The sequence below is a fragment of the Sminthopsis crassicaudata genome, chromosome 3 (assembly GCF_048593235.1).
Source record: "Sminthopsis crassicaudata isolate SCR6 chromosome 3, ASM4859323v1, whole genome shotgun sequence".
Taxonomy (NCBI): domain Eukaryota; kingdom Metazoa; phylum Chordata; class Mammalia; order Dasyuromorphia; family Dasyuridae; genus Sminthopsis; species Sminthopsis crassicaudata.
In genome coordinates, this window is record NC_133619.1 from 391,469,596 (window position 1) to 391,494,995 (window position 25,400).

Consider the following 25,400-nt stretch of genomic DNA (forward strand, 5'->3'; position numbering starts at 1 on the left):
AAATGAGACCTTTGTCAGAACCTTTACTTTTAAAAATATTTTCCCAGTTTGTTACTTCCCTTCTAATCTTGTTTGCATTAGTATTGTTTGTACAGAAACTTTTTAGTTTGATGTAATCAAAATCTTCTATTTTGTGATCAATAATGATCTCTAGTTCTCCTCTGGTCATAAATTCCTTCCTCCTCCACAGGTCTGAGAGGTAGACTATTCTCTGTTCCTCTAATCTATTTATTATCTTCAATGAGGAAATTTCTATTTCATTATAGATTGCAAGTCTGCTAAGTTATGGTAGAGGAATGTCTGGAGCACCGAGAGGTTACTTGAACTCCCTAGATTCACACAATCCTTTTCAGAGACAGGACTCTGTCCAAGTTTTCCAGAATCTGAGGACATCTCTCTGTTGAGTACACCTCCTTAGCATATTGCCAGTGTACTTCTGTTGTATTTGGTTATCATCATCTTTGAATTTGGTTATTTGTCATCTAGAAGGTTAATTTTCTTGGTTTGCTTTAGTCAAGTCAGTCAGCAATCATTTATCAAGCAGCATCACACTAAGCACTAGGGTTGCAAAGAAAGGCAGAAACATTATCCTTTCTCTGAAAGAGCTAATGGTCTAATTGAGGAGACAACATGCAAAAAACTATGTACATAAAAATATATGCAGTGTGGATAAAAAGTAATTTCAGAGGAATGACTTTATGTTTTTACTTTAAATTTGTTTAATACAACATGTAGCTGTACATTCTAGGTACATTATTTCTTTTCTATAGCATTGTTCTTTTCAGGTTTCATACAAGCAGAATTTCATTTTAATATTCAAGTTTAGATAACAAGGCTATTTTTTTCTCACGATCTACATATAACAGTACTTTGCTTATGTGGATTCAGCAAAATTTGCCTCTAGTTCATTTGTTAGTCAGTATTATTGAACAAAACTACTGTCCTTTTATGCTAAGATTTATTGATGATACCTGTATTTGAATACAATGATATTTTTTTTCCTTGAACACATGCTTGACCCAAGAATTTTTAAAAGCTTTGTTCAATCTTGTTATGGCATATCCAAGGGTACAGTATAAATTTTGCTATGGAGCTGATGAAGTAGCTTGATTCCAGAACTCAGCTAAATAGATTATGATTACTGGATGAATTTCAAATGATCTAGAAGTAATGTGATGACTGGGATCTAGAAAGAAGACAAGAAAAAAAAAATTAAGCATACGGTAGTGATATAGATGAATAAAACCCTAAATTTGGTGATATTCTTTTTTTTTTTTTTTAAGTTTACATTTTATACATATCTTTAAAACTAGAAACAGTCATCTATATATGTTTTAGTTTTTCACAGCATACTTTTAGTTCAGGTTTTATATACATGGAGCCTACATTTCTGAATATTTGAATTTTGTGAGCTATATCAATTTTTTAGGTGACAAAACAATGGAGATTTTGTTCTTAGAGGTTTTAATGCTTTTGTCTAAATGGTTGTGTCATTAATAAATGATTTTAGATTTTAGAAGTTCTTATCTATGTGTTATCTCCCTGCCGATGGCCTGGCATCAATTCCATGTATATGCCTCAACATGTAAGAGCAATTTCATTTTTTGTCTTTGCACTTTAGGACTTGGATCATACTTAGTGTTTAATAAATACTTATTGATTAACTGTTTAGAAGCAGTGTTTTTTGTAAGAAAGATTTATGGTTAGAAAAAGAAATGAGCTAGTCATGTGGCAATTTTGAGCAATAATGAATGGATAGACAACCAACTTGCTAGTAGCCATGTGATATCAAAAGATCTATGAGGAGACCTTTGTCACTTTGGTTTAAATTTTTGTGAAATATTTAAAATTCCTTGCTAGATGTGGTCAGGGCAATAAATTTAAGACAGGCCTATTTTGTATTTCTATTTTCTGCATGCTTTCTTCTTCCCCACAAAATAAAATCTTACATTCACTTCACAGTTACAATGCCATTTGTGTGTATGCGTGTATACATGCATGCATGCGCAATATCCAGCTTTTCTGCTTTCTTCACCATCTGTACCAAAGAGAAATCAGTAAATTCAGAAAGTCAGGAAGCATTCTGTGATTCTGTGACCCATTCTTCTTATCCCAGTAGTGACAGGATATTCTGGTTAGGAAATTAGGTCCAACCATGAAATAGTGACTTAAGATGTCCAAATTTAGTTTTTCTTTCTTCTTCTCACTATTATAGAAATGTACAGTTTATTGCTGTTTAGTTATATTATGTGATAGGTATTCTGCAAACATTCTTTTACTGGTAACTTAAAGCTTTTGGATAAAGCAATGCTGCCATCTGGTGTTGAAAAACAAAGAAAAAAGCTTAATTCCTTTAAAAATTATTGAATTATAATAACACTTATTTTAGTGTATTTCTGGAACATGTTAGGAAAATTAGCAGTAATAACATTATAAGATGAAGATAAATACTTATTTTGATATTTAAAATATCAAATTTTTTGGTTCAGGTATTTTTGAGTGTAGAAAATTTTCACAGTGCTCCTATTATTATCCAAGAATCTTTTTTGCTATAACTAATTCCTCTGAGAGTAAACTTAATTATTATTCCTTAAAGGACCAAAAAAATCTTGCAAAACTTGAATCATTATTAACTTTTTATAAATCCAACATTTTCCTTCCTTTTCTTTCATAATTGATGTGTCGTTTTTCATTTCATTTTGAATATAAATCGTAATTTCTTTTGCCTGTGTTTTTTCTTCACAAGCACGCCTTTCATATAATGATAGAGGTAAGATTCATTATTTGTTTGTGTTATGGTTGTGACTTTTTTTTGTTAATACATACTTAAACATTTTGTTCTGAGATATTTGTTGCTTTCTTGTGTATCTTTCATCATTTAAAAATTGTAAGTTTATTTTTACTGCACAACTTTTAGTGCTTAAATCATAGTTAATTTTACCAAATATTTTTGCCTTTAAGAGTTTACCAAAATTTTTCATATTTATAGTATCATGTAGAAACCATTAATCAAAGAAAATAAAAGTTAATGTTCCAGTCTTTCTTTCCTCAAAATCTTATTGGCTACTTTTGAGGAGCTTAATTATCCAGATTCAAGTTTTTAGCATGTCATTGATCACTCATTTTTAAAATGCTGTCTCTTTGATTTAGCATCATATCATAGATTGTTGACTTAAAGCTAAAAGGGACCAATTAAGAATTTGTGGTGATTAGTTTTGGATATTTTGCTATTTATTTTAAATTCAACCTTAAATAGAGAAGCTACAATGTAGTAAAGACTCACATCATAATATGTACATCAAATGAAGAGGTGATAATTATTTATTCCTTTAGTAGAAAAATACTTAACAGAAAAATTATCTCATGTTTTTCACAAGCAGAGCTTTATTTATAGTGGACTAGGTGGATCTGGAAGAAAGACATATTTAGAGGTATCCATTTTTGATCTTGAAAATGACAAAAATTTCACATGGTAATTTAGAACCCAGATAGGGAATTTATAGTGATTCATAGGATTTAGATCTGTGCTCTTAGATATTTTTTATCTGTATCCATTTTATGAGGAAATTGATAGCTCTCAGAAGAGAAATGACCATTTAAGACTTTACAGATATCATATAACAGAGAAGATACTGGAACCCAAGTATTGGGTTTGTATTATAAGCACTATGATAATATTGTTGATGTTGAGAGCTTTTCTAAAAGAAGAAAAAGTATTTTTTTGTATGGCTGGATTAAACTATGTTTCAAGTGCTGAATGCTATTGGCAGGTACACATGTTAATTCCGAATTTGATTGAGTTTAAGTTTTTTTTTTTTCCAAGATTATTTTTAAAAGTATAGGTGTACATTTGTGTGTACCAGTATAGACTTCTATTTTTAGTTGTAGGGAGACGTGTTTTTTCCAGGTGGAACCTTTTTCTTTTGTAGATACATAACAAAATAATGGTTCTCTGAATTTATGAAAGGCCTCTTTCAATGTCTTGATGCCATATCTAAAATCCCAAAGTTTTTAGTTATAAATTGATAAACTTGATGGTACTCAAGAACATTTCATATAATAATGCTCCAAAGAGCACCAATGGCTCAAAAGAATTTTAGGGCTTAAAAATATCTTCTAAAGCTCATTTTGTTTAACTTCTTTTGTTTTGAAGTTTTCTTCAAAACTACGGTCCAATGAGGTTGAATGAGCCAGTGGTCTTGCAGAAATTAATGCATTTTCTCTTTCTCTTTTCTCAGTCTAGGATATACAGTTAATATTAATACGTAGAGAAATAGAATTAATCATTTAAAGAGTACTGAGAGGTCTCTTGACCTCTTAGATACTTATCCACTGACTTACTCCCATCCATACCACATTCCAGAAGGGATGGATTTTCCAGAATATTTACATGTTAAAAATACATATGATCAGTGTTATATATTTTTTCTCTAAGTATTGCATAATTATTTATTTTTAGCCTTTAAACCTGGGTTTGGAACGTTAACGAATCTTGAAAGTTTAGCAAGAAATGGTGGAGGGAGAAGGGGCTCTTTAGCAAAATTTTCTTTTTAAATACAAAAACTGAAAATCATTTTGTTTCTTAAAAATAGAAAATGGGAAAAGTTTAATAACACAAGAAATTTGTGGTAATAGAAAAACTTTTGTGTTGTAAGGGTAAATTAAATCCCTTTGAAATTTTGTTTCAACCAATATCTTACCCTTAACATCTTCAAAAAATACCTAGTAGATCTTGTTAAAGATATAGTCATTAGCTAATTTTATACATATAAACTATAGTGAGTAGAAAACTCAGTGTTTAACTTCAGATCTTTCAGACTCTTTCTCCATCATATACCACCAAAATATTTGGTGTTTTCTTTAATTTCTTTTGTGTTTTCTTAATTTCTTAATTAAGTCTCTTTGTGTTTTCTTTAATTTCTATAATTCTCATAATCTAATCATGGTTTCTTTTTTAATTCATCCATATTTTAATATTTCAAGATCTGTTATTTCAGGGGTGTGATAACTTTCTTCATATCTTAATGTCACCATGAATTAGGAATTAGTTTTTTGTTGTTGTTGTCATTACTTATTGGGCAACAATGATTCCTTCCAAACTTAAGTTGGCCAATCCTTAGGCCAACATAATGTTTTATCAGACCTGTACTTGAAGCCTTTCTATTAATTTGCCAGAATTTGTGTTGTGTTGGTAAAACTTTTGAAAGCTTAGCCTAACCTAGTCCATATCACGTGAGCAGAGGAATCCATTCCTAAAGGAGAAAAGTCTTAAACTTAGTATACTTAGTCCTTTCACACATTAAACTTTTATATGTGCCTTGCAGTTGTTTGTACTTAATTTTGTTTTTGTACATACATGAACCCTAAAGACTGCCAATGTTCTATTTTCTTCTTCTCTAGAAATCATATTTATTGAGAAACTTTTTACCTGACTTGCATGTTCATTGATGCTTTTGAATTTAAAATAATGCTATCTTCTGTTCTGGTAACCATATGTACTGGAGTGGGAAAGAAAAGAAAAAGTTAATTTATCCAATCTATGAAATAATTAGATTAAAAAGAATCACAAAAATTCTTTCAATTTATTCTCTTGCCTTAGAGTAGGACTTCATTTAAAGTATCTTGGATAAATAATTGTTTGCTTTTGGTTCAGGAAAGCAAATATTAAACTTTTCTGATAAAATCCAATTCACAATTTGGATTTCTAATTTGTGTCATGTAGTATACAATTGCTTTAGGTTGCCATTCAATGCTATTCGTTAGTTATCTCTTTGACCCCTCTATCTAGCTCATATCCCCTTTATCATTAATTTTGCCTTGCTCTTTCTTACATCAAAAGTAAAGAACTAATTCATATATTATGAAACTTTTGTTAAGGATATCCTCCTTTGGTCTTCTCTTTTTGGGGAACTAAATTACTGTATTACTTAATTTTTGCCTTATATTGCTCTTAATCTAATTTTTTAATCATTTCAGTGGCTTTTCTCTGGCTCTTTTCTAAGTTTCCCACTTAATTGCAGATACCAAAGTAAGGAAAATATCGTATCAAGGCATACTTTGGAATAAAGGAAGATTCCCAGGTGATCCAAAGTTGGCCTTGAAGTTAATTTTAAGGGTTCATATCTTGCTTCTGATACATATTGGTTCTGTGACCATGGTTCACTTAACTGCCTAGTGCTCTAAACAACTCTTTATAAGTTGAGAAAGGATGCTGATCTATATTGGTAGAGATCATTCCTCACCTGGGCATTCCCTAAAAGTACAGTTCCCTATCACTGTTATTTGTATAGAATGTTTCTCCTAGTATTCATGAATTACTTTGTGTGGGTGTGCTCTCTCCACTAATCACACTGATTAGTGGATAATCTTAATGAGTGATTACTATGGAAAATTTTCATCACGTGGTAGCTAGACTGCTAGGGATTGAGCCTCCTGGTCCTAGGAGGACAGACATACAATTTCTCTTTTGAACCCATACTCAAAACTTATTCATATTCAACTTGGTTATAATTTTCTATTATGTACATCTTTTGATTGAATGTTTAAAAAAACCCCTCCTCATAATAGTGGTGTAATGCTAGATTTGGCATCAGTGAGACTTGCTTCATATTCCTGGTCTGGCACTTTGTATCCAGGTGGCTATGGGTAAGCCAAATGACAACCTTTTTGGCTCTATAAAATAAGTCTTGTAATACCTCTAGTATCTCACAAGATTGTTGTAGTATTCAAATTAGATAATGCACATAAAGTACTGTGTAAGCCTTAAACATTTATATAAGCATCATTTATTAAGTCCCATTCTGATATTTCAAGGTGACATCAAGATGGTTTCTTGTAGGTTCTGCCAGTGAGTACAATTTCTTATAAGTTCTCCGCTTTGTTTTGAAGGCTTCAGAAATGGTCCTAGCAACATACTTTTACATGCTTTCCAAAGATCAACTTATCTAGTTAAGAAGAATCTTATCACCAGTGTTCTGGCCACGTGGTGATGAATTCCTTGGTCTTGGCAATTGATGAAATAAAGAAAACTACAAAATGACCTGTAGTCTTCTTTGATAGCAGTGGAGGCAGAAAAGCCATAGGGGCAGGGAAGTAGTTGCTAATAATACAATTTTTAAACTGTCTGAAGAAATTAATATAATTGTTAGTTACTTACTCTAAATCTGTGACTTTTATCTAGTGACCAGTGAAGCTACAAATTGAATCATATCAATCAATGTAGGTATCCTATCATATCAGTCTTGATTGTAAAGGAAATCTGAAGACAAAAGAAACTTGCAACTAAAGGGGAGGATGAGTCAGATCCTCATTGGAGATTCAAATAAATAAATTGGTAGAATAGTTTAGATGTTAGTCAACAAACATTTGTTAAGCACTTGCTGTGTGTGATGAGCAGCTGTGTGTGATGGCACAGTGAATAGAACTCTGGGCCTGTAGTCAGGAAGACTCAATTTCTTGAGTTAAATATAGCCTCATATATGTACTAACTCTATGACCCTGCGCAAGTCACTTAATCCTATTTATCTCAATTTCCCCATCTGTAAAATGAACTGCACAAGGAAAGGGCAAACCATTTCAATATCTTTGCCAAGAAAAACCCAAATAGTCAATAAAGGTTTGAACAGGACTGAAAAATGACTAAGCAACAAATATCAAATATGTTATGAGATCCTGTTTTCAATACTGGAAATACAGAGAAAGACAAAAATAATACCTAACTTTAATGAAATAATTAACTAGGTATGTACAAAATATGTACAGAGTAGTTGGAAGATAGTCTCAACCAAAAGGCACTAGCAGCTGGGAGGGGACTGGAAAAGTCCTGGTAGAAGAAGGAATTTCAACTGAATCTTGATTGAAAGTTAGAGAAACCAAGAAGTAGAATTGAGAAAGGAGAATCAATCAGCTAATAAACATTTATTAAGCACCTGACATGTACCAAGTACCTTGCTTAGTGCTGTGCTAAGTAAGCAAAAGAAATTATCTTTTCTCAAGGACTTCCCTGATAATGGAAGGGATAATAAGAAAATAAATATGTAAACAAGATAAATCAGGAAAATTTAAAAAAAGAAAAGCCCTAGAATTGAGAGTAGGAAATATTTCCTATAGAAAATGAATCTTTAGTTGGGATTTTAAGGAAGCTGGGGAAGCCAAAGGTGAAGCTAAGGAGAAAAAGCATTCTAAGTGTGGGAAGGATGTAAAGGTTGTGGTGGTGATGGGACAGCCAGAAAAAAAAATGCTTGGAGCCAAGAGATGAACTATCTTGTTTGGAGAACAGCAAGGATGTAAATAGCATTGAATGGAAGAGTATATAGTAGAAAAAAGTTGGAAAGGTAAGAGAGGACTAATTTATGAATGGGTTTGAATGCCAAGTAGAGGATTTTCTATTTGATCCTGGAGGTGGATAGCGAGCTTTTGGAGTTTACTGAATGAGTGGCAGGGGAAAAGATGATATGGTTGGACTTATGTTTTAATATAATCACTTTAATGACTGATTAGTTGATGGATTAAATTGGGGAAAAAGTTAAAGCAAGCAGTTGTTGTTGTAGACCACATGTAAGATGATAAAGGTTTGTAACCAGAATGGTGGAGTGTCCAGAGAAAGGGATGAATATGAGATAATCAATAAGCTTTGGCAGCAGATTGGATTGTAGGAGATGAGAGATAGTAAGGAGTCAAGGATTAATCCTAGATTTCAAGTCTGAGGGACTGGAAGGAAGATAGAAGTAAAAGAGAGTGGATGATTTAAGAGAAAAGTTAATGAGTTACCCTTAATTATAGGAGACTTAGAAGGTTCAGAGGGTTTGGGGGAAAGATAATAAATACTATTTTAGACATGCTGGCTTTATTATACTGGATACCTAGTTTGAGATGTTTAAAGGTAGTTTGAGATAGGAAGTTGAAGGTCAGTAGGGAAGTTAAAGTGGAATAGATTAATTTGAGAATCATCAGATCAGAGATGCTGATTAAATCCATGGGAGTTGAGATCACTAAATGAAGTACTGTAGAGGGACGAGAGCAGAGGTTCCTCCCAAGACAGAACCCTGTGGAAAACTTTACTATGGTTAGAGGTGTGATCTGGATGAGGATGGAGCAAAGGAAACTGAGAAAGATTCATAAGGTAGAAGCAGAACCGAGGAAAACAATGTTCCCCAAATTTAGAAGAGAATATTAAGAAGAGAATCATGCTCAATGTCGAAGATTAGAGAGGGAAAGGGAAAGAAGAGCGAGTGTCAGAGACTATGAATAGCTTGATAAATTCCTCAGAATTAAATTGGCATATACCATAATGCATTTTGCCTTTGAGCAAAGCCAGTCTAGGCACAGGGAAAGGCAGCAAAAAACTTTTGTGGAAAATATATTTCAGGTGTAATAAGTGAAAGATGTAAAAGATTTGAAGATGGTACAGAAGGCTCATACTACATTTCATGAATATTTTTCTTTTTCTTTTTTTTTTTTTTAATTTTTTTTTTAATTTTTTTTATTATATATATATATATATATATTTTATAATATTATCCCTTGTATTCATTTTTCCAAATTACCCCCCCTCCCTTATTCCCTCCCCCCGACGACAGGCAATACCATACATTTTACATGTGTTACAATATAGTCTAAGTACAATACATGTGTGTGAATATCATTTTCTTGTTGCACAATAAACATTAGAATCCGAAGGAAGGTACATGCAACCTGGGCAGACAGATATTAGTGCTAACAATTTACATTCCCCTCCCAGTGTTTCTTCTCTGGGTGTATCTACCTCTGTCCATCATTGATCAACTGGAAGTGAGTTGGATCTTCTTTATGTTGAAGATTTCCACTTCCATCAGAATACATCCTCATACAGTATCGTTGTTGAAGTATACAGTGATCTTCTGGTTCTGCTCATTTCACTCAGCATCAGTTGATTTAAGTCTCTCCAACCCTCTCTGTATTCCTCCTGCTGGTCATTTCTTACTGAGCAATAATATTCCATAACTTTCATATACCACAATTTACCCAACCATTCTCCAACTGATGGACATCCATTCATCTTCCAGTTTCTAGCTACAACAAAAAGAGCTGCCACAAACATTTTGGCACATATATGTCTCTTTCCGCTCTTTAGTATTTCTTTGGGATATAATCCCAGTAGTAGCGCTGCTGGGTCAAAGGGTATGCACAGTTTGATAACTTTTTGGGCATAATTCCAGATTGCTCTCCAGAATGGCTGGATTCTTTCACAACTCCACCAGCAATGTATTAGTGTCCCAATTTCCCCACATCCCCTCCAACATTTGTCATTATTTGTTCCTGTCATCTTAGCCAATCTGACAGGTGTGTAGTGGTATCTCAGAGTGGTCTTAATTTGCATTTCTCTGATCAGTAGTGATTTGGAACACTCTTTCATGTGAGTGGATATAGTTTCAATTTCTTCCTCTGAGAATTGTCTGTTCATATCCTTTGACCATTTATCAATTGGAGAATGGTTTGGTTTCTTATAAATTATGGTCAGTTCTCTATATATTTTGGAAATGAGACCTTTGTCAGAACCTTTGTTTTTAAAAATATTTTCCCAATTTGTTACTTCCCTTCTAATCTTGTTTGCATTAGTATTATTTGTACAGAAACTTTTTAGTTTGATGTAATCAAAATCTTCTATTTTGTGATCAATAATGATCTCTAGTTCTCCTCTGGTCATAAATTCCTTCCTCCTCCACAAGTCTGAGAGGTAGATTATCCTCTGTTCCTCTAATCTATTTATTATCTCCCTCTTTATGCCTAAATCATGGACCCATTTTGATCTTATCTTGGTATATGGTGTTAAGTGTGGATCCATATCTAATTTCTGCCATACTAATTTCCAGTTTTCCCAACAGTTTTTTCCGAATAATGAATTTTTATCCCTAATGTTGGAATCTTTGGGTTTGTCAAAGATTAGATTGCTATAGATGTACCCTTTTTTGTCCTTTGTATCTAATCTGTTCCACTGATCTACCGGTCTATTTCTTAGCCAATACCAAATGGTTTTGGTGACTGCTGCTATATAATATAGCTTTAGATCAGGTACACTTAGACCACCTTCCTCTGAGTTTTTTTTCATTAGTTCCCTTGCAATTCTTGACCTTTTATTCTTCCATATGAATTTTGTTGTTATTTTTTCTAGGTCATTAAAATAGTTTCTTGGGAGTCTGATTGGTATAGCACTAAATAAATAGATTAGTTTGGGGAGTATTGTCATCTTTATTATATTCGCTCGGCCTATCCAAGAGCACTGAATGTCTTTCCAATTATTTAAATCTGATTTTATTTTTGTGGCAAGTGTTTTGTAATTTTTCTCATATAATTCCTGACTTTTCTTTGGTAGATAATATTTTTCTTTAAGAAGAGTGTTTGGAAAAACTGTACAGGATAAGAATCAGATAAACACAAACAAATTTATTATCTTTTGACAAATAGGAAATGATCATCGATCTATTTATGGTCACCCCACTGATTAGTTAAAGATCGAAATCAGTACCAAGGAAGAAGAAAGAATAAATATGGAGGCTAAAAAATAATGTGTGAGAAAATTCAGGAAATTTCAACATGACCTATTTAAACAAGATACAAATGATAAAAAAAAAAAGTAAAATAGGTAAAAGGGTGGATATTGAAACGCTATTCTTATTTTCTAGTGAAGTTTAATCAGTATAATTCACTTGACACAATTAGCAAACTACAAGAACCTAGGAACTGCCTCAGCCTGTAAACATTTGATCTCTGCCAGGCAGAGAGATTTGGTACCCACAGGCAATACCAATTTAGAATACACATTTGTTTGTAAAATTTTACAGAAAGTTATGGAAGATTATGAGCAGTCTCGCTTCATAAGACATTGAGAATCAGTAGAGAGAAAAACAAGTTGTCAGAAAACTTGGCAAGAGGTCCAACTAAGGCAGATAATCCAGAAGGCATTTAAGGATGAAATTGGAAAGGGTGCAATGCATAGACAAAAAGTATAAAAGCACTTGTCAAGATTTCTGAAATAAAATTTCTTCATCAATGGCAGTAGAACTACCACATTTGAACTCATATCTCTGATAAAATCTTAGCATCATTGTAAGGAAGTGGAAACAACCCTTACCAAAATAAATATGAGAAGAGTAGCTGTGCTGGACCAAGTGTATGCAAAGGAAATCCTTTCTAGGGGCAATAGAAATGTAAGGGTATTTTTGACAGGTTGATTCTGGGGAAAGATAACTAGTTGCTTAGGCAAAAATCTCATTTTCCTTCCATTATTAAATAAGACTGAGGAAATAATAATAACTACTTGATTCATTTGCCTTTTTTCCCATCTCTCCAAAAACTTTTTGAGAACAATCTAACATGATTTGGAGGCATCTTTGAACATCTGAGAGGGGATCTTTAAACATATAAGAAATAGGCTTTTGCAAATTATAGTCTCTGGTAAACTGCTTTATTAGTATAGAAATGTACTTTACTAAAGTGTAGAAAGAGTACAAAAAATACTGTACTTACTGTTTTTGGATTACTTAAGAAAGCATTTGACTTGGTAGAACAATGCCATCTTTAAAAAGACCTTCTTCCAGCCTGACATCTCCCACATGTTACAATTCCAACAAAATAGCTTGAAAGATGTAACAGATAAATTTATTTAATCTGATTATTATTATCAAATGAGACATAATCTGGGGAATTTTATCTTTCCTAATGTGTACTATTGTCATAGAGAATGTTCAGTTCCAAAGCTAAAAAGATCCCTATAAATGAGAGCTTCCAGATGTTTCTATTCTCAGATAATCTTAGGCTGATGCATCAGATCTGGAAACTTTGCAGAGCTCATTAAGGGAGACCCATAATAACTTCGATAGCATTTGTTTAGCAACTATAAACGTACTTTGATATGGCAGAACAAAATGTTTTATAAGCTCTCTAATGGAATGAATGTCTTCAATGCACATTTTGGAGTCAATGTGATATTTCCTGAGAATTCTAACATTAAAAGATGACTTTGTTCAATGAATTTGTCTATTAATATAAAGAAAGGTATGAAATAGGGAAATAAGCTAGCCATAGATATTTGTCATTGTTATAGAAGATGTTGAGCATGGATTCTGTGTGGAGGAGAAGGATTCTTTGTGAGTTTGGGCAATGGTTAGCTGGAGAGTTCATGAAGTTTGTCTCCTAGATTGGCAATATTGATAGATAATGTGTTGGGAACAAAATTGAATGCTAGAAAAACAATATTCTGAATTGCCTTTGGGAAATGTCCCAGTACTTTTAATGACTAGATTTCTCCCTAAAACAACAGTTCTTTTTAATATTGATGTTCTTTTGGTAATTCTATATGACTGTGAATCAGAAAGAAAGCCGTTAAGATGCAGTTAATCAAAGGACTGTGGAACTATATGAGTAGGCTTCAACCTATTACTAATGAAGAATTATATCAAAGAAGTAAGGTAAGGGATGCTCTCAGAGACTTACATGATCGGAAAAGGAGATGAGTCATTGACGTGACAAAAATGAAAATTATTGAAGAAAACCTCTAAATATTTTGGTGGAATCCCTACATAGGATTTATGGGAAGATGTGGACAAAAAAAAGAAATGAGGCAAGAATGTATGAATGAGTTGTTTAGTGATAGAAGCAGTATCTACACGATGGCACTATCGATTTACCAAAGTACATTTTTACTAACAATCTTTTTGATGGTTGTAGTACAGTAATGTTCCTCACTTTGTAAAGGAAGAAATTGAATTCTTAGTATTTAAATTATTTGCCCTGATGACATAGTTGTCTTCAAGCCTTTTCCCTTGTGAAAAAAAGGACTTTTAAAAGCTAAGATGAAATTGTGGAATAGGAATGAAAGACAACATTCATGATTACTTTATTTATACTCATAGCATTCCTTTTTTTTTTTTTTTTTTTTTTTTTTTTTTTAAATCTACTAAATTAGATCTAAGGCTTACTAGGCATTCTAGCATAAAAGGTAGAAGTTGAGCAAAGTCCTTTGAGAGGCAGCTACAAATTACTAATAATTTCTTATTCTTTGTACTTTTAATATTAAGTATTAAGTATCATAAATTGGACAAAACCTGTTAGTACAAAATTCCTTAATATATTCTCACATAGAAGGTGTTTTTCTTTGAAATTTTATTTTATTGCAAAGAATTTTTCCATGTTCTTTTATTTTTACTTTTTGACTTTAGCTCCAGTATAAAATGATCTTATGAAAACTTGTCACTTAAAATTTTAGGTTGCCTTCTATGTTGTGATGACTGGAAGTCATTATTAATTGAGGAATCTACTTCTGAATATTTCTGTAAAATTTTAATTAATGCCATCTCTGCATTCTTTTGTCACATTACTATTTTTAATTAATACATCTCTATTTTCTTCTATATTTTCAAAGTTTAACATTATGCTATGTTGATTATTCAGACTATTTTATATATATATATATATATATATATATATATATTTATTATTATTTTTTTTTTTTTTAGGATCCAGGACCACCCCCACCCTCTCCTCTACTAGGCTTGAAGCCTCTACAGTTATTAGAAATAAAAGCAAGGGGAAGATTTGGTTGTGTCTGGAAAGCTCAGTTACTCAATGAGTATGTAGCTGTTAAGATATTTCCAATACAGGTATGTTAATTTTCATTTTCAATCCTACATATGTCATATTTAAATACATATGACTGCAAAATAGCCTGTGCAACTCAGAAGTGATATGGAAAGAGAAAAGTTTTAACTTACAAGGTAGTTCTGCTCCAATTGCTGAAGGTTCTTGTTGATTATTCTTTTTTCTGTTTCCCTATCTAGAAAATGGAACTAGCAGTGCCAGTCCTCTGTTCTTTATAGTGGAAAGAAACTTATAAAGATTTGGTTTTTTTAGTTCTCCACTAATAAAAAGTGCTAAGTGAAAGTGATGCCCCCAATATATCTTGTTGTCTTGGTAATTAGATTTCTCTTCCAATGAGATGTGTAATTATAGTCCAGAAAAGCAAACAATTTAGAGAAGAGAGTAGGTTGGCTTTCAGGGAAATAGCCATTTTGAATTTAAATGTCAGGCTAAAATTTAATTCAACAAATCCTCTTAAAAATGCCTACCATGTGCATGGATGCTTGTAAGGGATGTCAAGAGAAATAAAATACCTCTACTGTTTATTTATCCTTTTATTCTTTATCCACAAAGCAAATGATCCTTACACAATCATTCAGCCTTAGATTCTTCTGTTAGTGATAGAATATGGCGACTCTCCCACACTCTCTCTATATAACACTCTCCCACAGCCTCTAATAAAAATTGCTCCTAGACTTGATGCATTATGCTGAAACTCATGACTTATCACCACTAGAATCTTCTCTTTGTTATTTCATTCAAAAATTGATGATCATAAATAGTCAATTCAGAAATAAATTTTTGAGTGCCTACTGTGTGATTTACTCAGTTACATCATTGACTAGGGCATACGCTGATAGATCATTGTGCTTGGTGATGCTGTCTTGGGTATAGGAGAGAATGAACACTAATTCTCAAGAACAGGGAAAGAATTTGGAATGGCATTATGACTTTGTCAGGTTCAGTAAAGGTAGTGGATGTCAAGTTTGCCAATTATGTTGCTAGCCATAATTTGGGATGGATATATTTTTTGTTCATTATCTGTTTTAAATCAGAGTATCCCAAAGCCTTAGTATTTAACATTTTAAAGCTAAGTTGTTAAAAATTAAAATACTAAGACCTTTGGGACACTTTGAATTTCTGTTCTTTAAGAAAGATTATTCTAAATCAGGAATGGTTAAGTTCCAGCCCTCATGCTAGTAAGTAACAAATAGACCTTCTAAAATTATGTAGAAATAGGTACTGAAATCCCAAATTTTTCTTGGGTCTGGATTGATAGGAATATATCATAATGTTCATTTCTAGAGTGTCTTAACACGTAACACACACGCATCAGAAATTACTGATAATATCTTGTTTTAACTTCAAATCAGAAAACCCATATTAAACTTCTGCTAGGTGTCAGTTACTATATTAAGGACTGGGAATACAAGGACAGAGATGAAACATTCCTGTCATGAAGGAACTACAATTTATTCCCCTTTTGAGTATCAAACATATAAAGCTTTTTACCAATGCATAATTGTAACAATTAAATATTTCTGATCACTTATAAACTCTGCATCTTAATTATAGTAATTATAGCATTTTACAGGTACTCAAAGTACAATAATCCTACCATTGTCAGGGTTTTGGTCATCTTTTTGAAAGAGAAACTTTTTCAATGCTAGCTCAATTTATTTTGGAACTTGTCCCAGAATCATTTAGCTTAGCAAACATACACATCCCTACCTTTTGTATCAAATATTTTTTTCTCTTTCAGGACAAACAGTCATGGCAAAATGAATATGAAGTATATAGTCTTCCTGGAATGAAACATGAAAACATATTGCAGTTTATTGGTGCAGAAAAACGAGGCACCAGTGTTGATGTTGATCTCTGGCTAATCACTGCATTTCATGAAAAAGTAAGTATTTCCACTGATTCACTTTTACATCCACAAGGAGAAATACTACCCACTTCCTGTAAATACATTTTTAGACTGTACTACTTCTGTGAAATAGACTGTAAAAATTTCTTTGGAGCTCAGGCATTAGACAGTGTTTAGGAGCTATAAAACCACTATTTCTGTTCTTCACATGTAGACATTCTCAAAATGGAAGTATGGCAGATGATTTCCTAAAATTCATTTGAAAAAAGCTAATATTCTAATATTTTACATAATTAAATTTTAATGAATTTTATTAAATAAGGAAAAAAAGGCAGTTGCTGTATGTACAGTAGAACATAAAAGAATATTCAAAATATAAAGCAATAAGTTTACAATTTCAAAAATGCCTAAATAATAAATACTATTCTTGGTGTTCAAAGCTGTCCATCTTTTCTTTGCTTGAACATTTTCTTTTATTATCTGCTATGTACTTTTTGCTTTATTCTTCCTTCCTTCCTTCTTATTTCCTCTCTCCCATCCCCTAGAAGGCTACAATTAAGGCTGATATATTTTATTTATGTAGATTGATAGATTTACACAAATATGTACACAATACAAATGCATATACGAGTGTGTGTGTAAATATATATATATATATATGTATATATATTCATATACACATATATAAGACTATACTATTCTTATTTGTACTTGTCCTCTGTTTCTGTAATAGTGGATAGCATCTTCCTATTTATAAATCCAAATCTTTCCATATTTTTCTAAATCCACCAGCTCATTTCATATACCACAGCAACATTCTAACCTAATACTGTCTAGTAATTTAAGTAGTCTAAAACAATATTGATTAATATGGATGACACATAGTATATTTTCCCTATTTCTCTCCTTTGATTACATCTATTTTAACTTTATCAGAAGTCATGATTACTATCCCTTTTTTTACATAATAAGTTCTACTCCTGTTCTGTATTTTCTGTTTGTGTGTCTTACATTTTCATAGAATTTGCTGAAAGCAACATATTGTTATATTCCAATTCTTAATCTACTCTCCATGTCCATTTTATGGGTAAATTCATCTAATTTCACATTCTAAACTATAATTACTTGTTTTTTTTTCCTCCTTCCTATTTTCCTCACTATCCTTCTCACACTACTCCTATCCCTCCTGACTCCTTTACTTTACTTCTACCCCCTATCTTGTCTTCCTTTTTCTCTCCTCCCCAACCCTATCTTCTTGCCTTCTTCTTTCTAAATTTCTAAAGTTTTTATGTCCTTCTAGATATATGTTGCTCCCTTTTTGACCTGTTCCATATGAAAGAAGGATTTCAGCACTACCTCACCTCCCTCCAGTTTTGTATCTGTTTTTCTGTATGAGATATTTTTGCTCCTTTATTTCTTTCCCTTTACAGTTGTATGTGTGTGTAGTCTATCTGTCTGTCTGTCTGTCTGTTGTAGAATGTCCTCATTATATGCAATCATATGCAGTTCAATCCAAACCTTTCAAACTATCCAGGTAAAAATGACAGTCATAAAAAAAACTGATATTTTCTTTTATAAGAAGTAAACAATTTGATCATGAGCCCCTTAAAATTGGTACTTAATGTTTATATTTCTCCTAGATGTTATATGTTGAGTTTTCCTTTTTGCTATATTGCTTTTATCACAAGTATCTGAAAGTCTTTCAGTTCATTAAATGTCCTTTTTTTCCATTAAGTATAATACTAAATTTTGCTGGGTAAATTACATTTGTTCATAACTCCAACTCCTTTGCTTTACAAAATATAGTATTCCAAGACCAATGGTCCTGAAATGCAATACCTAGTAAGTTGTGTTATCCTTATTGTAGCTCCATAATCAAATGTTTCTTGATGCTTCCAATATTTTTAAATAGTCTGAATATTCTTAACTTGTTTTTTCTTGATCTATTCTTTAGATCAATTTTTCTGATAAGATGCTTCACAATCTCTTCTATTTTTTTCATTCATTTGATTTTTAGTTTTCCTTTATCCAATTCTAATTTTTCTTTTTAAAATTTTTTTTCAAAAACATTATTCAATATTATCCCCATTTGCATTCAAAAGTTTTTTTACATTTGTTTTTAAGATTTTTGAGTTCTAGATTCTCTCTTATTCCCACCAACAATTAAGAAAACACATGTGAAATTATATAATAGATTTCCATAAAAGTCAAGTAGTAAAAGAAAAGAAAATGTACATCTGCCATCCTAATGAAAATAAAAACCCTCAAGAAAAATTAAGTTAAAAATGGAGAGAGTAATAGAGAATGCAGTTCCTTCTCTAGATATGGATAAGATTTTTTATCATAAGTCCTTCAAAGTGTAGGTGTGGATGATTGTACTACTGAGAACAATAAAGTCATTTTACAACTGGTCATCCCAGAACATTGCTATTACTTTGTATAAAGTATATTTCACTTTATTCATGGAGGACTTTCCGAGTACATTTTTTTTTCCAGAGTACATCCTGCTCATCATTTTCCAGAGAACATATTCCAGAGAAGTAATATTTCATAATGAAATTTTTTTTTACAATCCCTATTGCTAATTGTATTCCTCCCATTTATTTTCTTTTGCCCTGTCCCTCCTCAAAAGTGTTTTGCTACTGATCACTCCTTCCCCCAGTATGCCCTATCTTTTATCACTCTTGACCCTTCCCATATGTAATTCCCTTTCTATTTTCCTGCAGAGTAACTTAGCTTTCTCTATACCCCTATTGACTGTGTATGTCATTTCCTATCTGAGTCAGTTCTAATGAAAGTAAGGTTCATTCAGTCACCCTCTCTTACCCTTCTTTCTTCCCATTATAAAAGCTTTTTCTTGCCTTTTTTTTTTTTATGGCAGATAATTTGTGTCATTCCACTTTTCTCTTTCCCTTTTCCCAAGTATTTTTCTCTTTCAACCACTAATTTCATAATTTTTTTAAAAAAAAAGATATTATCCATTCATATTCAACTCACACCAGTGCCCTCTGTTGTGTGTGTGTATATATGCCCCTTCTAACTGCCATAATAATGAGAACTTTTTTCCCCCTGAGGCATTTGAGGTTAAGTGACTTGCCCAGGGTCACACAGCTAGGAAGTATTAAAGTATCTGAGATCAAATTTGAACTCACTTCCTCCTGACTTCAGGGCTGGTGCTCTATCCATTGCGCCACCTAGCTGCCTCATAATGAGGACATTCTAATGAGTGACAAGTATTATCTTCCCATGTAGGAATGTAAACAGATAAACCTTATTAAGTCCCTTATGATATCACTTTCCTGATTACTTCCTTATGCTTCTCCAGAGTCCTATATTTGAAACTCACACCTGAAAATCCTCTGTTTCATTGAATAATCATCTTTTCCTCTGAAGAATTATACTCAGTTTTGCTGGATAGGTGATTCTTGGTTGCAATTTCCATTGCTCTTCATAATATATTGCAAGCCCTCCGGTCCTTAAATGTAGAAGCTGCTAAATCTTGTGTTATTTTGACTATGGTTCCACTATACTTGAATTGTTTCTTTCTGGATGCTTGCAATATTTTCTCCTTGATCTGTGAATTTAAATATAATATTCCTGGGAGATATTATATTGTATTTACTCACCACTTTCAGAAGGTGAATGGGGGAATTCTTTCCATTTCTATTTTACTTTTTGGTTCTAGAATATCAGATCAGTTTTCCTTGACAGTTTTTTTGAAAATAGTTAACTAGGAAAAGCTTATGAGGAAAATCATTCCTTAAAAAATAAAATTGAGCAAATGGAAGCTAATGACTTTGTGAGAAATGAAGATACCATAAAGCAAAACCAAAAAAAATAAAAATATAGAAAAAACTGTGAAATACCTCATTGGAAATTATTTTCCTCATAAGCAGGAAAGTTAACTAATTTTGCTTTTTAAGGCATTCTTCTCCTCATTAGTTTTTTTGTATTTCCTTTTGCACCTCTCTCAAGTTTTTCCCTAATTTTTCCTCTAGCTGTCTTGATTTTCCATGGTCTTCCATGCTCTGGAAGTCTAAGTCTTATTTTTCTTGGAGGCTTTGGATGTAGGAGCTTTAACTTTGCTATTACCTTCTGCGTGTATGCTTTGATCCTCCTTGTCATCATGATAACTTTCAATGGTCAGAAATTTTTTTTGTTTTTTGCTCATTTTCCTAACCTAAGTGCTGGGGAAGCAAAGAGAAACAGAAGCAATCTTTGCCTCAAGGAGAACACAGTCTGTTTATTGGGGAAAAAAAAAAAAAAACTTTTGACTCAATCATTACAAATACCATAACTGATGGTATTTCTTCTCAGCTTTACTACATGTATAATAGGGAAGATATTATCTATTCTACTCATAAAGCTTCTGAGATAACTAAGAAAAATTACATTAGCAAAATTGTTCACTCTCCAGTGGTGAACTGTTATATTCTGTGATATTGTTTCCTACTCTATAAATGGGCTTGTTCTTTTCATTCAAGAATTGTATAATTCTCTCCAGAAAATATATTTTTAAAAAAGTTCTTCAATATTATTACAACATAACATATCAAAACCACTAGAGGCATTCAAGATTATCTAGTTAGCTCCCTTTTTTTTACAGATGAGGAAACTGAGGTCCTGGTTATTATATAAGTAATTAATGGCATATCTGGGTTTATAAACCTGGACCTTTCACTGTGTATGCAACATTCTTTTCACCATTCTTGATTTTATATTTTTGGTTCCTTTGCCTTAACATTTTAGGTATACCTTATCATTGCAAGTAATAGTAAGAATTTTTATTATTCTGTAATCATCTACTCAAAAATATATTATAACTATTTTGTTTATACCCATTCTTAGAAGAAATTGGTAGCGTTCTTATATGATGTCAGGTGTAGCTTGTCCTTTCACTGGGGCAGATCGTACCTCTTTGATGTCTTATATGACTGTCTTTCTGAGTTGTGGCTGAAAATATTAATCACTTGGTGACTGTCCTTCTAGTAACAAGGCTTTCCTAACTTTATTAGTTTGATATTCAAATAATAGACATGGTGTCCCCAGATCAGTATTTAAAACCTTTCCAGTTTGGTTAGGCACTCTGCTGACATGGGTTCTGTGATACCTCCATACTATAGTGAGGCATCAAAGTAGAACTAGACTGGATGTCCTCGTATACAAAATTTAGGAATCCTTGTATCCCCAGGTTTAGGCCAAATGATGGAAGAAGGTAGGTAGAAATTTGAGATGTTTCAAACCATGCTAAAAGGATAACTTTCTAGATATTGTTTGTTGAAATTACTTACAAGGTGTTCCCCTTTTTCTACTTCTCAAGGAAAAAATTGGAGAATGTTTTCATTTTGTAATAGAAAAGTAAGAAGGAGAGATAACAGATAGGAATAACCTGACTTTTGCACTGGTATCACAAAATCTTGCAAGATGAGAAGCCTGGAAATGGGGTTGGGGAGAGGGATTATCCACATAATTGAGATCATAAATTCATATCCATATTTATGTATCTCTTATATTTTTATTTTTTTTTCCTCTTTAAGGGTTCACTAACTGATTTTCTCAAGGCTAATGTGGTCTCTTGGAATGAATTGTGCCATATTGCTGAAACTATGGCCAGAGGATTGGCATATTTACATGAGGATATACCTGGTTTAAAAGATGGCCACAAACCTGCTATATCACACAGGTAGATAAGGCTATGTTATTTTTAAGTAGTTTAGAGCCTTGTAATATTTTTAAACTTCACCTTTAGATCAAATATACCTTTTCCAATTTTGCAATTGGCATTATCAATGCCAGGAGGCATTTGTTTTATATTTGCTTTTTAGGTTGGTTCTCACATTTTGTATCTTGTAGTAAGTATTTTGAGTAACTATACATTAGCATTGTTAATGAATTTCACTTTCTTAATCATTCTTACAGAAATCAGATAAATTAATGTGTATTTGCTTTGTCAAAGAAAAAGAAGGTAGGAATTGGTATTTTAGATTAAAAATATAAATTGAGAATGAAATTCATTTAAGAAAGGAGATTGTAAGTACTTCATATTAATTTCCTGATAGTATAAACATTTCTCCAGCCAAGAATCAAGAACAGAACAGAGTAAACAAATAGTGTATCTTTAATAAATTACTTTTTTAGAAAAGAAAGAATACTTTGACCTAAGAACTATTCCTGTTACATGTTAAACAGTTAACTTGTCTTCAAATCTGATGTTCAGTTTATTTTATTTACAGTTGTGCTAAGTCAAAAGTATTTGGAAAAGCCTGAGTTCAGATCTTGCCATTGATGCTTAAAACCTGTGTGATCTTGGGGAAGTCATTTGGCTTTTCTGGGCTTTAATTTGTTGATCTTTAAAATGGAAGGGTTGAACTAGATTATCTCTGAGATACCTTGCAGTTTTGTATCTATAATTCTGTCATAGGCTTCCATAGATGTTGTCTTAATGTTTTGCTGTCCCACTTGATATTCCATGATCATAGCTCCTCTTAACTCCTTTAAGCTATTCAAGGAGTAAATCTCTAGGGTATATCACCTGAAACCATGTTTGTTTTATGTTTCTCTCTAGTTTTTCTATTTCTTCTCTCTATATATTTCAATCTATCTTTTGCAAATATATGTGACTTTATCCTTATCCTCCTAGTGTACTTACATAGATGCATGTGACTAAGGGATTATAGGTACACTGAGTTGAAAACAGAAAAGAATTTAGAGGTCATTTAGTTCAGCCCTCTCCTTTTAGACTCAGAATAGATATTAGAGATAGGGAGCTACAAGTGAATCTGGTTGCCAGTGAATCTATTAGAGCTTTGCAGAATACCTGAGTTGATAAACTTAACTTAGTTTGTGAGTAAAATAAAAAAATCACAAGAAACTAGAACTTGGAATTAAACTCTTAGGGAAGAGGAAGACAAGAGTAACCATAGTGGGGTAATATCTTGAAAGATTATAGAAATCCAAAATGAATTTGCTGTAACTATTTCCAATTTTTCTCTCCCAGTGGTAATTTTTGGTTGTTTACATGAATATTTATTTAAACATGAACCTTGAATATAATAATGGAGGAATACACTTATTCTAATCCAGGAGCTCTAGGGGATGGGGAGTGAGAATAGCATAGATAATACAGACAGTACAAGTGTTTTTGTTTTTAGACACTTTGATTCTTATTACAAAAGCCTTTAAGGAAGGCTTTCATTTAACTGTTCGGTTTAAGAATAGGAATTTACAATTAACTTGTTACTTATTATCAAATTAAGCTTTATTTCATCTCTACAAATTTTGGTATTTTCTAATTTTATATTTAATACTCCTATTATTTTCATGGTCAGGTAACTTGTTTTAACTAATTTCAAGTAACTTGCTTATCTTTTATTTTAAAGGGACATCAAAAGCAAAAATGTGTTGTTGAAAAACAATCTTACAGCTTGTATTGCTGATTTTGGTTTGGCATTAAAATTTGAGGCAGGGAAGTCTGCTGGTGATACCCATGGACAGGTGAGAAAAATGACAAAATATATTTTACAGTAATTACATAAATTGGATGCCTCTTTTTTTTTTTTTTTTTTTTTTAATAAGATGCCTTGGGAACTTGTAAACTTGTATCTTTTTTTTTTCCAGTGACCTTACATAGTTATTTTTATTAGTCTTTAGAATAAGATGGATCTACTTTAAAAATCATGCAGTAAGCTTTTCAAGCCATAGCTTTTTAAAAATATAGTTGTTACAGCCCTTCATTTGTTTAAGCAATCACCCAAAATATTTGGTTCTGGTTAATCAATCAACAAACAAACATTTATTAAGTGCCTGCTATATGCCAGGTTCTATATTAATACTAGTTAAGACACAGAGAGATTGATTAGTAGAACAAATTTTATATATAATGTTCAAAAAGCAAACAGATATTATTGGGGAAACTGAAAAGCAGTTTGGCAGTAACTAGTAACTATCACACTATATATCAAGATAAGCTGCATCAAGATATACTTAGACATTAGGAGTGATGTCATAAACAATCTAGATCCAGGGAGAAATTAATCTGTCAAATCAATGAAGAGGGAGGGGAGAATTCATAACCAAACAGGAGATGGAGAAGGTCAGAGAAGGTAAAATGGATAATTCTGATTATATAAAAAAGTTTTTTACACAAACAAAACCAAAGCAAATAAAATTGGGGGGGGAAAGCAGTAAATGGGAGCGGGGCAGGGAAACTAAATGCTGCCACAAGTTTCCCTGATAAAAGCTTCATTGATGAAAGGTAGAAAATTTATAAGAATAGATTATTCATTCCCCAATTGATAAATGATCAGAAGTTATGAACAAGCAGTTTTCAGAGAAAGAATCTAAATGCTCAATAGGATTATGCAAAAATGCTTTAAATCACTAACAATTAAGGAAATGAAAATTAAAACATCTCTGATGCTTTATTTCACATTTCATTTTGTAAAAATTGAGGTAGGGGGAATGACATGCTTGATGAACTGGTTGTAGGAAAACTAATATGTTAATTCATTATTGGTAAAGTTGTTAATTGGTTTAGCCATTTTGGAAAGCAATTTTGATATATTTGTTTTGCTTGCCTATGCATATTTGTTTTGCTTTTCTTGCTTCTCATTAGAGAAGAAAAGGAAGCAGGTAGGAAGAACAGAAGGAAAATATTCATCTTGAAATTTTTTCTAAAAGAATGACTATGCCTAATTAAATCATAGAATAGCTCCATTGTTGACCTCTACTCCCTTCCCTTTACCTTCTTCCTCTACTAAGTAAAATTAGAATGATAAGTTTTATAATTTGGGCTTTGGTTTAATGGATCTTTTGGATGGTGAATTAGATATCTAAAAATATTTCATTTTATTCAGCTCGTTCATACTAGTAAATGCATGATTTGTATATTGCAGCTACTTTTATGCTTTGGGAAATA

At 32.2% G+C, this 25,400-nt stretch overlaps 1 protein-coding gene across 3 annotated transcripts in view; it reads left to right on the forward strand.

Moving 5' to 3' along the window:
• ACVR2A (activin A receptor type 2A) overlaps positions 1-25,400 on the forward strand; it is a 141,668-nt gene that overhangs the window by 103,177 nt on the left and 13,091 nt on the right. For all 3 annotated transcript variants that reach the window (XM_074302119.1, XM_074302120.1, XM_074302121.1), the window contains exons 5-8: positions 14,493-14,636; positions 16,376-16,519; positions 22,021-22,166; positions 23,863-23,977. In XM_074302119.1, the coding sequence (XP_074158220.1) occupies positions 14,493-14,636; positions 16,376-16,519; positions 22,021-22,166; positions 23,863-23,977 (549 nt within the window). The remainder of the gene's footprint in view (positions 1-14,492; positions 14,637-16,375; positions 16,520-22,020; positions 22,167-23,862; positions 23,978-25,400) is intronic.